This window comes from Pleurodeles waltl, chromosome 5 (genome assembly GCF_031143425.1).
Source record: "Pleurodeles waltl isolate 20211129_DDA chromosome 5, aPleWal1.hap1.20221129, whole genome shotgun sequence".
Taxonomy (NCBI): domain Eukaryota; kingdom Metazoa; phylum Chordata; class Amphibia; order Caudata; family Salamandridae; genus Pleurodeles; species Pleurodeles waltl.
Window position 1 is genome coordinate 63349219 of NC_090444.1, and position 17119 is coordinate 63366337.

At 45.4% G+C, this 17119-nt stretch overlaps 1 protein-coding gene across 2 annotated transcripts in view; it reads left to right on the plus strand.

Moving 5' to 3' along the window:
- IFT172 (intraflagellar transport 172) overlaps positions 1 to 17119 on the plus strand; it is a 589829-nt gene that overhangs the window by 100111 nt on the left and 472599 nt on the right. For both annotated transcript variants that reach the window (XM_069233572.1, XM_069233571.1), the window contains exons 9-10: positions 2729 to 2852; positions 3922 to 4017. In XM_069233572.1, coding sequence (XP_069089673.1) covers positions 2729 to 2852; positions 3922 to 4017 — 220 coding nt within the window. The remainder of the gene's footprint in view (positions 1 to 2728; positions 2853 to 3921; positions 4018 to 17119) is intronic.

The window sequence follows — 17119 nt, forward strand, 5'->3', positions numbered from 1 at the left end:
GTTTAGACTCTGATGCCCAAGCAGATGCTAGATGGGCCAAGAGACATTAACAAATCCTTTCAGGTAAGAGCATTATTTTTCTGCTGCCCAACAGCCACATTTTGAGGCATGTTTAAGCATGCTATTCTATTCAGTGTTTGTGACTTTCAATGAATATCCTACAATGCAGAAGAAAAAGTTTCTTAATTATAGTCCTGGTTCTGCATTGTAGTGATCTTCATTGAAGTCATAAACACCGCACTCAACTTCTCCGGCTCTTTAGTTGGGCAGTAGAAAGTGAATACCATCTGTTGGCATCTTTGCATGTTTTTCATTAAAAAAACTTTAATATCTGAGGCAAACTGCCAATAGAGTACACTGTGGGTAGGGAAGCCTTGTTGATCCTTAAAGGGACTGCACCCTTTTCACCGCTTTTATTATATAAGCCTGTCAGGCTCCATTTACTTTTTGTATTTCCTCATACATTTTCAACTTTCTGCGCGATAATGCTGCATTGCAAGTTCAAATTAGTATTCTGAGTCATTGTCTTCTCTCAGAAAAAGAAATTGAGCCTTTCATAGGCCATTACAGTGTGTTTTGTCATCATGAAACCTGATGCACAGTCACAACCTATGGACTTTTACATCGAACTACATATTTATTAAGACGTGCTACAGGGGCTACGCAGGCAGTGCAGAAATATTCGGTGCTTAACTTCAATGGAGATTGCTGCGATGCAGAACCAGGACTACACGTAAGAAACCTTTTCTTTTCGTAGACCATACTTCTCTCTGTATACATGCGCACTCTCTGAAGCTAGAGGGGTATAATCTTATTCTGTACCTCAGATCAGGGGGTGGGGTGGGAGGAAGACTTTTCCAATTAATCACTGTATTATGTATGGATAAGATCAGGGCAAGGTCTAAAACAAGATATAACAATTTGCTAGGTGCTTTCTCAGATTTCAGACAAGGGAAGAGGCCAAGTGTAGTGGTCTCCAATAAGTTATGTAGCTCCCGTACAGTAACACAAAAAAGAGTTTCCAACATCTGTGACCAGTATATGGAAAGAGAATTGCGTTACTACAAAATGTCAATGAAATCAGCAACTGGAGGCCAAGAGCGGGGACATCCAGAGTACGCGCCAACATATATTCTACGCTTGGGTGTCAAATAGGCTCTACTTAATATACCAGAGTGGATATATTTAAGCTGTGCATTGCAGATAGTTTATGGGGGTATTCAAGTATCTTCTGCCACTCAGAATCATGTATAGCTCTGCAAGTTCAGTCTACCAAGAGATGCACAAAGAGCTTTGAGATAGATTTTCACTATGGGCATAGGCTTTGTATAACCAGCAAATTTAATTTACTGCCGTCTCCCATGGTATACAATACTTTAGTAGCACCATGTGAGTGGGGAGTACAGAGGACTGAATATGAAGTAGATCGAGCAGCACGCAGTTGGTGTGCCTGTGCTTGTGCAATTGTCCCAGTGTGATTTTATAGTCAGAAGTTAGTCGGGAAATCGATTCATTCAGCATCGTTGAATAAATTCCCAAGTGTTTGCATTCCCAGGTCAGACCATGTACAGAGTTGGTGTGTGCGCAGCCAACCTATCTGTGTGGAGAGGCTGATAACCGGCGTTGCTGGTGTGTAGGGAATTTATAGTTGAGTTATCCTATGGATTTGTTGTAGGCAGGACAGGGCTGTGCTGAGCAAAGTCAGAACAAGAATTAAAGGACACCTCATAGGGAACAGTAGGCGATGTAAGGATCAGTCAGAAGAATCAACTTGCAAAAAACCTGTCTCTGCTAAAGTACAACTGTCTAGACAGCGGCTACCCATTATAGCTGTGCAACCAAGCAGTATTACTCACAATTAGGAAGAACAAAGCCCCCTGTGGTTTTCAAGTGGAAAGGGTGACCCTACAGTGGCCACTGGCCCATATTTCATCACGCAGCTGATCTATCTCCTGGAAGAAAGAACAGAGAGGAAAATGAGAATACCTGGAAGAACCACAGTCTTAAAAGCACTACATTCCTCAATAACTGCAAGTAGCATTGAAGAACAAAACAGTTTGTGCGCGACCTGATCGGACTGCTCTACCTACGATACCATCTCGTAAGTCCTGTGCAGAATGGTAATTGTTCACTCACAGGGATCTAAACCCCTTCTTCCCTCTCAGAGTCTACTTTGGCTTTCTTTTCAGACCATGTTTCCTGATAGTCTGTTCTCTTTCACTATCTTTTCCAGTGGAGGCCATGAGCTCTCTTTTCTTTCATGTCAACACCACTCCTTCGCTTCTCTTGGCCTATTAAGGTCTTTTGACTATTACCCATCCTTGTTCTAACTCTCACTTCTGCCATTGTGTAGTTCCGGCTGCCTTACATCCCATAGCACTAGTCAAGGTGGATGGGGGATGCAAAACAACTGACTATGATGTGCAATGATAGTGAGGAGACAGTACCCCGCCACAATTCTGTGCTAGGAAATTAGCCAGGATTCTGCATCCCACGCATACACTATTTAGAGAGTTATAGAATCTTGTGGAAACTGCTACATTTCATCATGAAAACCTTTGCAGTTTAATGAAAGGCATTTTGGCTCACCTGAACTGTTTATCCTCCTGTGTAACCTGCATGATTTGATGTCTTCGTTGGTAGTATGTGCTCAGATATTCACGTTAATCTAATGAAATGCATTGTTTCTCATTTTAACTTCTCACCTTGCCATCGGTATTTGCAAAAGGCTGCGGGTGCTGAACTGGAGCCCACGTAGAAGTGCTTGGGAGGAAGCCAAACCAAAGGAGATTCCAAATCTGTACACCATAACAGTCTTGTCCTGGAAACGAGATGGGTCCCGGTTGTGCGCGGTGAGTTCTTAGTGTTCCTTTGCAATCTATTCTTGTATGCGATGCCTGTCTTAATATCAGAAGGTTGGGAGTGATAATCCAACCTTGTCCAGTCTTTCTTGTCACATTTCAGCACATAGTCCAAGTCTACACAAGTGCACAGATCTGTATGCATGTTTGATATATGCCTAAGATAAAATAAAGAGAAGTGGTGATGTCTGATCAACCATACTTGCAAACACAAAAAAAAAAATGAAATCATAAAACTTTCTTTATCCGTAGCAGGGGTGTTTGTGCTGGTTGCTGTCAATATAGGTTCTGCCTGTGTGTGTTGAGCATGTAGTTGATATTGTTATATCTTTTTATTCAAGCATAGTAGGAAGCCATTCCTGTACAAAAAAACACTTCAGAAATAACGTTTCTCAAACAATGACTCTCCTCACTACATAAGCTGGAAGAGAACAAAACCAGCATTTTGAATTCAGTACATTGCTGTCTTAATATGCTCACAGTACCTCCTGGTCCCTCCTCCCAGTCTGAGGATGGTGAAGGTGTAGGTCAAGGAGAAAGGAGAAGAGGCTTAGGGTATCTCCAGCAAAGACCTGAAAGTATTCCAGCACCTTCTAGGGGCAGGTCTGTGTTTCTGCACCTCCTAGGGGCTGGTCTGTGTTGTTGTGCTATTTGTAGAGATCCTTTATCTTGGTGACACGACTTTAGTCTCTAAAGACTCCCTAGTGGTTATGATTATGGTACAGCTTCACTGGAAGGGCTGACCTTTAGCGTACCTGATGCCTCACTAGGGCTTCCGGCCACTGATCCCATATCAATTCCAGTAGACCTCCGGGTAGGGCCTTCTTTTACAGCTTTTCCTATCCCTGGTTTACAAGAGACTCCCATGAACCTCCCCAAGAGGTGATTTGTTTTTTTAAACTTTGCCTTGTCTAACCTCTCAGTTTTGAAAATGGCTGTGGTGAATACTCTCACCACAGCCCACAATTGTATACCATAAATCTTCCTTCCTTCTAAATGTAGTAAGAAATATTGCTTGGTGTATATTGAAGCCTCATGATGCTTGTTTTTGTTTTTCCAGGGCACTCTGTGTGGTGGAGTTGAGCAGTTTGATTGCTGCTTACGCCGAAGTATCTATAAGAATAAGTTTGAAATGACATATGTGGGTCCCAGCCAGGTAGGTCTTTCACCTAAAGTTGTATTAAGATCCGTGAAGGGGCCGCTAGATGATCATGCCCAATCCCTGATTCTGATGCACAACATCAAGTTGAACTAATGTACTTCAAGGTAGCTTTGAGGCCTTACTGTGACAGCTTCCACTCCTTTTTTTCTGTGGAGAAATGGGTGAGGGATGCCTGCCTATGCATTGGGCCTAGCCCTACTCCTCAAAGGACCCACAACAGTCTTTCTGCCCCTCCAGGGGACAGATAAGATGTCTTTATCTCCAGTCTGCCACAGTGGAACGGGCAGAAAACCTACTTGACACAAGAGATTTTTTTTATTGCTACAAGGTGTGGTGATGGCCTGCACACATCTGGCCTAACCTCCACCTCCAGTATGACCCCAACAGTCTTTCTGCCTCCTGGGGAAATCCACCAAACACAGACATTCCTGAAAACAAGACAGCTGGGCGGGTCCAGGTTGTTATGCCTCATGTGGATCCCACAGAGTTTTGTTATTCACACTAATGCCCTGCAAACCATACACTTTGCCTGAAAGTGCACATTTTCCTTGCATTTCTGTGACGTAAACATCCAGAATTAGTGGAAATCTGCAAAATTCCTACCATTAAACATTCCACCACTTGTCTTGATAAAAATGCTACCCCACTCTTGTGACTTGGCCTTGTGCCTTCCAGAGGCACAAATCAAACCAGGATCAATGAGTCTCTCCAATTTGATTTGCCTTCATTTTTGCCTTCCGAATGTAAGCCAGTGTGTAGGAAAGATGACATTTTGAAAAATACCCTCTAAATCATGTACCGCCAGGTGTTACAGTTCCTGCAGGGGGAGGTGAGAAGCACCTCCACCCAGTACAGGCTTTGTTCCTGGCCCCAGAGTGACAAAGGCACTCTCCCCATGTGGCCAGCAACATGTCTGGTGTGTGCCAGGCGGGCAAACACTAGTCGGCCCATACTGGAAGTCGGGTATGTTTTCAGGGAGCATCTCCAAGATGCCCTCTGGGTGTATTTTTACAGTAAAGTGCACACTGGCATCAGTGTGCATTTATTGTGCTGAGAAGTTTGATACCAAACTTCCCAGTTTTCAGTGTAGCCATTATGGTGCTGTGGAGTTCGTGTTTGACAGACTCCCAGACCATATATTCTTATGGCTACCCTGCACTTACAATGTCTAAGGTTTTGCTTAGCCACTGTAGGGGCATAGTGCACATGCACATATGCCCTCACCTGTGGCATAGTGCACCCTGTCATATGGCTGTAAGGTCTGCTAGAGGGGTGACTGATCTATGCCACAGGCAGTGTGAGGTTGGCATGGCACTCTGAGGGAAGTGCCATGTCGACTTAGTTATTTTCTCCCCACCAGCACACACAAGCCGGCAAGCAGTGTGTATGTGCTGAGTGAGGGGTCCCCAGGGTGGCATAAGACATGCTGCAGCCCTTAGAGACCTTCCCTGGCATCAGGGCCCTTGGTACCAGGGGTACCAGTTACAAGGGACTTACCTGGGTGCCAGGGTTGTGCCAATTGTGGAGACAAAGGTACAGTTTAGGGAAAGAACACTGGTGCTGGGGCCTGGTTAGCAGGGTCCCAGCACACTTTCAAATCATAACTTGGCATCAGCAAAGGCAAAAGGTCAGGGGGTAACCATGCCAAGGAGGCATTTCCTTACAATATGTATATTGATCTATCTTGATTTCTGCTCATATTTGTTACGGCACTGTTTAAGTAAATAGAAGAAGCCGACCATTGTGATACTAATGTACAAAAGAGTGAGCTGTTTTTATGGAATACATTTTCTTTCCATCAACAGGAAAACTCACCTCAGACCACTTATGATTTGGACCAATATTCCCCTTTTTCAAACACAAGAATTAGTCTTGTTTCCAGAGCACAGAAGGGATAGTTTTTATTTAACATCCCATGATGTGCCCATTCCCCTGTCAAGAAGTTAATGATAGTTTATTAGGAAGCTGTTTTCATACTGTAAAGAAATGGCTCCCTGTTGCAGTTACCCCCCCCACTTTTTGCCTGATACTGATGCTGACTTGACTGAGAAGTGTGCTGGGACCCTGCTAACCAGGCCCCAGCACCAGTGTTCTTTCACCTAAAATGTACCATTGTTTCCACAATTGGCACAACCCTGGCACCTAGGTAAGTCCCTTGTAACTGGTACCCCTGGTACCAAGGGCCCTGATGCCAGGGAAGGTCTCTAAGGGCTGCAGCATGTCTTATGCCACCCTAGGGACTCCTCACTCAGCACAGACACACTGCTTGCCAGCTTGTGTGTGCTGGTGGGGAGAAAATGACTAAGTCGACATGGCACTCCCCTCAGGGTGCCATGCCAACCTCCCACTGCCTGTGGCATAGGTAAGTCACCCCTCTAGTAGGCCTTACAGCCCTAAGGCAGGGTGCACTATACCACAGGTGAGGGCATATGTGCATGAGCACTATGCCCCTACAGTGTCTAAGCAAAACCTTAGACATTGTAAGTGCAGGGTAGCCATAAGAGTATATGGGCTGGGAGTCTGTCAAAAACGAACTCCACAGCTCCATAATGGCTACACTGAATACTGGGAAGTTTAGTATCAAACTTCTCAGAATAATAAACCCACACTGATGCCAGTGTTGGATTTATTAAAAAATGCACACAGAGAGCATCTTAGAGATGCCCCCTGTATTTTACCCAATTGTTCAGTGTAGGCTGACTGGTTCCAGCAGCCTGCCACAACCGAGACATGTTGCTGGCCCCATGGGGAGAGTGCCTTTGTCACTCTGAGGCCAGTAACAAAGCCTGCACTGGGTGGAGATGCTAACACCTCCCCCAGGCAGGAGCTGTAACACCTGGCGGTGAGCCTCAAAGGCTCACCCCTTTGTTCCAGCACCGCAGGACACTCCAGCTAGTGGAGTTGCCCGCCCCATCCGGCCACGGCCCCCACTTTGGGCGGCAAGGCCGGAGAAAATAATGAGAATAACAAGGAGGAGTCACTGGCCAGTCAGGACAGCCCCTAAGGTGTCCTGAGCTGAAGTGACTCTAACTTTTAGAAATCCTCCATCTTGCAGATGGAGGAATCCCCAATAGGATTAGGGATGTGACCCCCTCCCCTTGAGAGGAGGCACAAAGAGGGTGTACCCACCCTCAGGGCTAGTAGCCATTGGCTACTAACCCCCCACACCTAAACACGCCCTTAAATTTAGTATTTAAGGGCTCCCCTGAACCTAAGAATTTAGATTCCTGAAACTACAAGAAGAAGAAGACTGCCGAGCTGAAAAACCCCTGCAGAGGAAGAACAGAAGACACCAACTGCTTTGGCCCCAGTCCTACCGGCCTGTCTCCTGCCTTCCAAAGACCCTGCTCCAGCGACGCTTTCCAAGGGACCAGCGACCTCTGAATCCTCTGAGGACTGCCCGACTTCAAGAAAGACAAGAAACTCCCGAGGACAGCGGCACTGCTCCAAAAGAACTGCAACTTTGTTTCAAGGAGCAGACTTAAAAACCCCTGCAACTCCCCGCAAGAAGCGTGAGACTTGCAACACTGCACCCGGCGACCCCGACTCGACTGGTGGAGAACCAACACCTCAGGGAGGACCCTCCGGCGACTCCGAGACCGTGAGTAACCAAAGTTGTCCCCCCTGAGCCCCCACAGCGACGCCTGCAGAGGGAATCCCGAGGCTCCCCCTGACCGCGACTGCCTGAACTCCATTTCCCGACGGCTGGAAAAGACCCTGCACCCGCAGCCCCCAGCACCTAAAGGAACGGAACTCCTGTGCAGGAGTGACCCCCAGGAGGCCCTCTCCCTTGCCCAGGTGGTGGCTACCCCGAGGAGCCCCCCCTTGCCTGCCTGCGACGCTGAAGAGATCCCTTGATCTCTCATTGATTTACATTGAAAACCAGACGCTTGTTTCTACACTGCACCCGGCCGCCCCAGTGCCGCTGAGGGTGTACTTTTTGTGTGAACTTGTGTCCCCCCCGGTGCCCTACAAAACCCCCCTGGTCTGCCCTCCGAAGACGCGGGTACTTACCTGCTGGCAGACCGGAACCGGGGCACCCCCTTCTCTCCATTACAGCCTATGCGTTTTGGGTACCTCTTCGACCTCTGCACCTGACCGGCCCTGAGCTGCTGGTGTGGTAACTTTGGGGTTGCTCTGAACCCCCAACGGTGGGCTACCTTGGACCAAAAACTGAAACCTGTAAGTGACTTACTTACCTGTGAAAACTAACAAAAACTTACCTCCCCCAGGAACTGTGAAAATTGCACTAAGTGTCCACTTTTAAAACAGCTTATTGTGTTTTATGTAAAAAGTATTCATGCTAGTGTAATGATTTAAAGTTCCTGAAGTACTTACCTGCAATACCTTTCAAATGAGATATTACATGTAGAATTTGAACCTGTGGTTCTTAAAATAAACTAAGAAAATATATTTTTCTATAACAAAACCTATTGGCTGGATTTGTCTCTGAGTGTGTGTTCCTCATTTATTGCCTGTGTGTATGTACAACAAATGCTTAACACTACTCCTTGGATAAGCCTACTGCTCGACCACACTACCACAAAATAGAGCATTAGTATTATCTCTTTTTGCCACTATCTTACCTCTAAGGGGAACCCTTGGACTCTGTGCATACTATTCCTTACTTTGAAATAGTGCATACAGAGGCAACTTCCTACATATACGTAATTAATTTACTTCCCCGGGGACCCCCAGTCACACTGAGAAACCTATCAGCCTTCATGAGCACCAAATCCTCTTTACCAGGGAAGCACCTTGTCTTGCCATAGTGAGTCTGCGTAACTCCTTACTGGTCACCAGGACAATGTGGCATTTATACTATGTTGATGCTTCTAAAGAGATGATTTGTTCCTTCAAATCCCTGTAGCTGGAAGCCCTAAAGCAGTAACTCAATGGAAGGGGTACAGTTTGTGCTGTTTGAGCTGATAGGTCTATAAGACAGGGATGTGCCAAGTATTTATTATACCACCACAGTTTTGTGTAGGTCCTGATTACCGACCTTCAGGTAATTTTCAGAGTTCCCACTCACCCTTTGGCTAGTCCCTAGTGTATGCCGTGATGCCATGTCATGCCGATTTACTCGCAGTCATTTTGTACACAACTGCAACATACATGGGTTTTCCTTGTGAATGCCTCATCCCCTATAAAAGAGAATTGGATGTCAAATTACATCCTCTTACAGAGACACTGTGAAAAGAATACATATCATGAGAATGCCCTACTCTTTTTCATAGAATTCAAGGGAAATGCACGAAGGTCAGAAGCATAAATTTACTTTAGTGCTGCACATAACGCAGAAGGAGCATCTTGTTGAAACCCACATTAGTGCTTGTGCAGGACATTTTACTTTAACGACATTGCCCAAGCAACAGTTATCCTAGTTTTTGCAACATCTGTGTAACTTCTTGAGGGGGGTTGAGCTGGTTAGAAACACATACTGTGACCTGTTTCAGCATAAATGTTTTTTAATGGAAGCAATTGTCAATAGATCATGATTCTACCCAGCAGCTGGAACAACATCGAAGCACTTTCGACCCCAGGAACCACTAGTGAATTGTGCTAAAAAAAACAAAATACGAGAATCTGATTTAGTAAGGGCTACCACATCTGTTCATGATATAAGTGCTTACTAATATTTGTAACAAATTTATTATTCCTAGGGTGATCGCCATTGATAATCATAAATATTGAATGGTCCTCCTCACACATAAAATCCCAGATCACTTATTATGAATCATATAAATAAATATTTTTCGTTAGAATAGCAATTTTATTTCTAACAAAAATATGTGCTTGCACATATCACATAGGATATAATGGTCAACATGTGTATATTTTCTCAAAAAAGAAAATAAGCCCACTGTACATTTTTTAAAGGTAAAACGGGGAAAGGAAGAGAAGTGTGACTTGAAAAAGCTACAGGCTAACAACTAAAAAACTGACCCTGCTTCTTTGCGGGAACACACTGCGGCAGAGTCCTGTCTGTGCCCTGCCAGGGGCACCTGCACCAGTTCTGTTTTTTTTCTGGCTCATTTTAACAAGATCCAGCCCTTTCGTGCTTTTTTGCTCCCAAAATCCTTTCCAAACCTTGGAAGATTGTCTGCAATCAACACATTTTTGTTTTCTGAAAAGAAATTTATTTTTGGTCATCTGAAATACCTTCATTTTTCTAGAAGTTATTCCAGCGATAGGATTAAGGCAAAAAAGGACCCATACGATCTCTGCATCATGTAGTGTCCCCACTGTTTGATATTTTCAAGGTTATGCCTTGAGGGCAAAAAAAGGTTCATCTTCATGTGCTGCAGAAAGACAATGTGCCTGTAATCTTTATCTGCGCGGTCTGATGAGCACAGACACTGGCCCTCATTATGATGTGGGAGGTGTGGGCCGCCATGCCGGCAGTGGCGGGAAATTTCACCAGCCGGCATGGCGACCCACACCGCCACATAATGAAGCCATGGAGGGCCGCTGTCGGCGGCCCTCACCCACAGCCAGTCTGCCTCCGTCAGGCAGCCTGGCGGTGGACGACATCATTATCCGACTGGGCAGCAGTGCTGCCCCTCGTGTAATGATCCCTTAGCCTCCAGCCTTTCCCTGGCGGAAGGGGTGCACCGTGGGCACCCCTGGGGGCCACTGCACTGCCCATGTACTTGGCATGGGCAGTGCAGGGGCCCCTGTGCAGAGCCCCATCGCACAGCTGCACCCACCGCACAGAGGCATTTGAGCCGCCGTCAGTGTCCCGGCCAGGCATTCCTCTGGGCCGCCAGGCAGAAACGATGTTTCCGCCCGCCGGCCCAGAAGAATGTACATTATACGTCCGGCAGGGTTCATGGGGAGCTGGCGGTCACTGAGAAGACCGCCAGAATTAACACATCGGTTTTGACCGCCTTGTTCATAATGAGGACCACTGTTTTTTACATCGGGGTGTCATCTGTGTTTTTGAGGACTTTATTAGATGATCCAGAAAGAGATGTCAACAAGATGATCAGCTTTGTTTATAGCTGACATTGAGAAATATGATGCCAAGAAAAGGTATTACAGTTACATTTTCTCATTCAAGGGCTAGCTTGCCTTTAAAATGCCATTTGATACTAAAAAAAGCTAATAACATTCAATGTTGAAAGGATCTATCACATCGAAGCACCATTCTACATTGAAACATTCAACATCGAGGTATGGATTTGAAGTATTCGAGGATTACTTCTCCCTCCCCTAGCAGAGATTTTCTTTTTCCTGTACTGTAGATCGCCAATTCACCACCTCTGCTCCTAAATCACCTTGCCACTTATCTAAATGATGTGGCCCGAGTCAATACCAGTGGCTGAGATTAGTTCAAGAATTGCATCCATCAGTGTTGTGTATGCTTATTCTATACTTACTGTGTCGGCCTAAGTGGTTTCGATGTGCCCAGACGTGGGTCAGTGCGCACTGTCACAGGAACCAAACTGTACCTAGCTGATGAGCCCATGACTAGGGCAAAACCGGTCCTGGGTTGCTTATGTTCCGATTCAGGCAGGACCTGGCTTGGCAGTTCAGTCTGGACTGGTCACAAGAGGTGCAGAATGAAGACTGATTTGCATATAGCGGTGTTGAAACTGCGGTGGCATGGTGAAATTGAGTTTCTAGTTGGCAGAGGTATGCACCCTGTCCAAGTAGGGACCACAATCCTAGTCGGGCAAGACAAGTACACAACCTAAATTAACCTGTGCTCACCCTCTGGTAGCTTGTCACAGAGCAGGCAGGCTAAACTTAGAGGGCAATGTGTAAAGTATTTGTGCAACACACACAGAACAGTCACAATGAGAACACCACAAAAAGACTCCATACTGGATTATGCAAAATAGAGGTTACTTAGATGTGTAAATCAAGACGAAAACGGCAAAGATACAGTAAGTATCAATAGGAATTCACTTTAGAGTTTGTCAAAACAATAGCACTTTATATGGTGCTAATTTCAGGATATTTATGGTACTTGTGGAAACTCATTGTTCTCCAGCAAGAAGCAACATGAGGGTTGGTTGGGCCATTCAGATCTGGCCCTGGAGTTCAAGTAATAACGTACAATTGTGCTTGTAATCTGGTCAAGACCTTTCAGGTGTAATTGGTCTGTAACTGCAAGAGAATACCTGGATCTGGCGTGCAGCAGGGAGCAGGGTGATACATACGTGGAGGCCACTGGCATGTACATTGTGTCCCTGTTGTCCAGTCGGGGCACCATGGGCGGTAGTGCCAGAGAGAGCAAGAAGGGTGCCATTCGCTTGGAGAAATCCTCAGGGTATGATATGCAAGACAGACAGGCCCGCGTTCCGGCTGGGCGCACAAAAAGGCTCTCCTCCAGTCAAGAGCGGGTCCTGGCTGATATGGCGAGTGTCTGTGGGGGCTGCTCACAGAGCTGTTGGAGCTTGAGGTGAAGCCGCTCACAGATCTTTGTTGGTCGAGGCAGCAGGTGGAAACAAAGCTGCTCTCAGAGCTGTTGTTGAATGGAGGGCGGCAAGTCCAGATGAAGCCACTCCCGAGATGGTTGCAAATGGTGCAGTAGTACCATGGGTTCTTTTACAAGGTCTTTGATGTCCGTGAGACCTCGGGGGAAAACGGGGGCAAGCCAGCATGCCCCTGGAGTCACTTTGGGTACAGACTGCAGACCCTCGTAGCAGGGCAGAGGTAAACAGGCTTTAGGGCAGTGCAGCAAAGCATGGCAGCAGTTCCTGGGAGCAGTTTGTCACAGCAGTGGGGCAGTTCTTTCAGTAGCAGCCTTTACTCCAGCAGAGGTTCTTTCAGTTCCAGAAGTGATCTGTTTTTTGGGGGGGGTCCTTATACCAAAAAGTGTCTTATGTGAGGAAATAATTAAAATGTTTTCTGTCCCCCTTGCAGCTCAGCCCCAGCTCCAGACTATCAGTGGGTGGTAATCAGCCTCTTTCTGAGGGCCCTGGCCACTACCATTTGAGATGCAAGTGGGAGCCCTGCCCAGCCTTCTCCCCTGGAAGACCCATTATTATGCATATGAATGCAGATGCTGCTTGGGTATCTTGTGTTGGGGTGTCTCAAGGAAATGCCCAAGTGTAGCTGTCACCTAGTCCAAGCCAGACATGTATTGGAGATAGGCTGTGAGCAGAGAAATGCCCACTTTCTAAAAGTGACATTTTTAAAATAGTAACAATAAATCCGACTTTACCTGTAAAGAGGATTTATTATTACCATTCCAATGGCACTAAACATGATGCAGCTCTTAGATCAGGAATTACAGCTTAAAAGTGTTATAAGGAATTCCCAATGCTGGCCTATGAGAAAGGTAGACCTCACAACAATGAAACGACTTTGGGAGTTTTTCATTACCAGGAAATGAGAAATTTAAGAGTACATGTCCTCCCTTTCACTTACAGGACACCCTGCCCTTTGGGCTACCTAAGGCTTACATTGGAGATGACTTATATGTAAGAAAAGGGGGGTTTAAGGCTTGGCAATGGGTTTTAAATGGCAAGTCAGGGTGGCAGTGAGACTGCACACACAGGCTTTGCAGTGGTATTCCTGAGACATGTTTTACAGGGCTACTTGAGTGGGTGGCACAATCAGTGCTGCAGGCCCACTAGTAGCATTTAATTTACAGGCCCTGGGTATATGGTATACCATTTTACAATGGACTGGCATGTAAATTAAATATTCCAATTATTGATACACCAACATGTTTAGGGGAGAACTACATGCACTTTAGCACTGGTTAGCAGTGGTAAAGTGCACAGGAGAAAAACGAGGTAAATGCAAAACGTCAGGGGTAAGACTACCCTAAGGATGCCAGACCTAACGCATGGTGTGCAAAATAATGAACTGGGATGCGGCCTGAGGGATTACCAGTGGTGAGATTAATTCAAGCGTTCCATCCGTCACCGTTCTGTATACTTAGCTAAGAGAGCGCATCGAGCTCCTACAGCTCAAGCTCCACCTGTGACTACATCTCCTCTTCAGACGTGAGCTTCACAAACTCCTCAGTTACTACTCTAATTCCACTAGTTCCAGTGAATGTAGTTAATAAAATAAGGGCTTGCTCTCTGCAAACAGGTTTGCACTACGCAGTCATTCAAAATGCCATTCCAAGCTTTGGTACAATTATCAGAGATGGGTTCACACTCTAAACGCGGGTCTCAAAACTATGGTGTCTTCCTCGTCCACCACCATGAGCAAGAGATGGTATTCTCCTACTTTAACTGCTTCTGATGATATCAGCACTTTTCATGAGGTCCTGTCGAGGTGCAACAAAACTGAACATTCCGAAACCTAGTCTTTCTAGTAAAACTTTATTATTTTCAAAACACGCATAGTTTCTTCAAGACTTGTGTTGCTGTTGGTTCTTTTTCCGACTGAACCTTCTGCAGAGATTTTTCCTCATGCTACTGCCAGAGAAAAGTGCTCCTTAACACCATGAGAAAACGTATTGACTGCAGCAAGGATAGATCCTCAGCTCGGTTCTGTGGTAGTGTCAGTAGCCACAAAAATCTCACCCACAGTCAAGGAAGTAAGAAGCTGGATTTAGCATGGTGAAGTTTGAGGAACTTCTGCAGTATATAGAAAGCAAGTTGTGCTAATCCACTTTTGTGAAGGTACGGTCACATGCTTTTGGGATCTTTGCGTCACTTTTTTTGAGGACCTTCCTCAGTGCGGACTAACTAGTTTCCTGGAAATCTTTATTAAAGGCTTGCAGCTCTTGAAGCAGGTTATGAGTGGAGTAGCAGATTCAGCAGGACTTGCTACTCTTGGATACTGCCAGAGTCTCACCATACACAAATCTAATAGGAGTCATCAAATAGGCTTTGAAGCCTTAGGCAGAACAATGCATCCTCAACTTGTCAATCTCTGTAAACAGATTGTTTGGGAGCCACGGTGATGCACTGTATGAAATCAGAGGATGATGCTCTCAGATCAGTAAGTCTTGGAAAAGGAAAAAGTACTGGGTGCCTCAACTTACGTCACAGTCTCGTCCTACTGCCATCAGCAAGATCAGTATCAGAGTCAGACTTACCATCATCCTTCTAAAAGTAGGGGGGGGGGGTCAGCAGGCTTTAATGCCTTAGGCAAGTTCCTGACTGAAAGAACGCTTGACTGTTTCTTTCATCTCTTCCATGGGTCACCCTAGTTGCGACACACATCCTGAAGTATCTACAAGAAAGAGGAAAACACAGGAGTCTGATGGGTGCTGAATATTGTGCAACAAGGCTATTAACTGAGGTTCAAATCTTCTCCCCTGCAGTACTTCTGAAAGATTGTCTCAATTTCAGCATGGCAGATTACAGCGAGAGGTCACCATCCTTGTAGAGAAACTAAGTTGTGAAGAAGGTCCATAACTCCCAAAATTGAAAGGGATTTATTCTTATTACTTTTTGGTACTGACTTGAAAACGGTAAACTAATGGATTAAGGAAGAAAAATTCAGGATGTTAATCTTACATTAAATTTACCCTCTTCTCCCTAAGGTGACTGGATGCATGCATAGATTTTCAAAATGCCTTCTTCCCCTTCTGAACAGCTCCAAATCAATGGAAAGTTTTGAGGTTCATGGGCAACACCTATTACATATAGGTGCTGCTCACCAAGTATCTTCTCTCTTCAGATTGAAGAGGTTTTGCCTGCTTCCACATGTGTTTCTCCACAAGACCCCTTTTTAGCAGTTTCTGAAATACCAATTGTGCCACTACTCTGGCAGTTGGGAAAACATTTTGACTCTTTCTCATTCAGTAATCCAGTTCTTTCCCTCTGGTGTAATCCAAAAAGCCAGCTGTAAAGAATACTTTTGCATTAACACTTTCTGGCAGACAATCGTGATTGATACTTCATTCATAGTATGGGGGGGTCCATATAGGTCATCTTCAGGTCCAAGGAACTTAAAAGAAGTATATACACATTGTGCAAGATGCAAGTCACCCTTCCACCTGGGCTTCCTAGACCTTCATATTGAAGAGACTCTACATGTTGCATGCAACAGAATATGAATCCAACCAAGTGTCAAGAATAAGCAGAGCTCCCTTATCATTGCAGTTTTTCATCCTTAAAGATGCATCTTGCAACCGTTAATACTTACAGAAAATGTCCTTCACAGAGTTCTTTTTCATGGTCCATATCGTTAAGTACGTCAGTAACACTTCCCTTTCCTGGAAATTCCATGAAAGCTTATGCCCTCTTTTCAAGACTGTTCAGAAGGAGTCTATGCAGTTCGCTTTGCAGATAAAACCCAGATAAACATAGCTGACTGGTTTCCTGGTAACAATCGTGTCAGCGTACAGGATTAGTGAGTTCCAAGAGCCCGTGCACGCATGAGCCCAACCCATATTCCAGAAGAATAAAGAGGTAATAAGAACATGTAGGGAATTTACTTTTTACATAGTGGACCAAAATGAAGTACACTGTGCAAAGAGTCCAAGCAAACCCCAAGGGTATCACAGAGGCCCAAATGAAACACTAAATGCTCTTTTTTGTGGTCGTGTGGTCGAGCAGTTAGGCATATTAGAGGGTAGTGCTAAGCATGTAAGGCACACACTCCTACAGTAAGTGAGAAATACTCACTAAAGAAATCTGAGCCCAATTTATAAAAAATAACACAGACTTTTATATAAACTTTGATACCAAGATCACCGGAATCAAGTGAGTACTTTGAGATTTTCTTTTTTTTTTTTTTTTTTTTTACAGTTTTTAACAGTTGTGCAATTTTCGGGTGCAGTAATATTATCCTATGGGAGAAAAGCATGTACTGCATTCGGACACTTCTCAGCAAAATACCGGACTGTTCTCCAGGTCTTAAGGTGAGTATGGGGCAGGGTCCAAGGCCTCAACAGGTCACCTCGGGAAGCTCTGGTGCGTCCGGTGTCCCATTCACTGTATTGGAAAACTGCCCGGTCGAGACGTGGCTGCAAGCTGGGACTGAAAGGTCAGTCTGAGGAAACCTATAGGGAGGCTCGAATCTTCAGGTCCTCGGACATGTGGGGGCACAGTTGGTCCACTTCTTGGGCTGTGGGACTCTGGTGCAGTGGTGTCTTTTGGCGTCGGGTCTGGTTTTGGAGTTACTCACGGTTGCAGGGGGGACCCGCAGAAACAGGCTGCAGATGTAGACT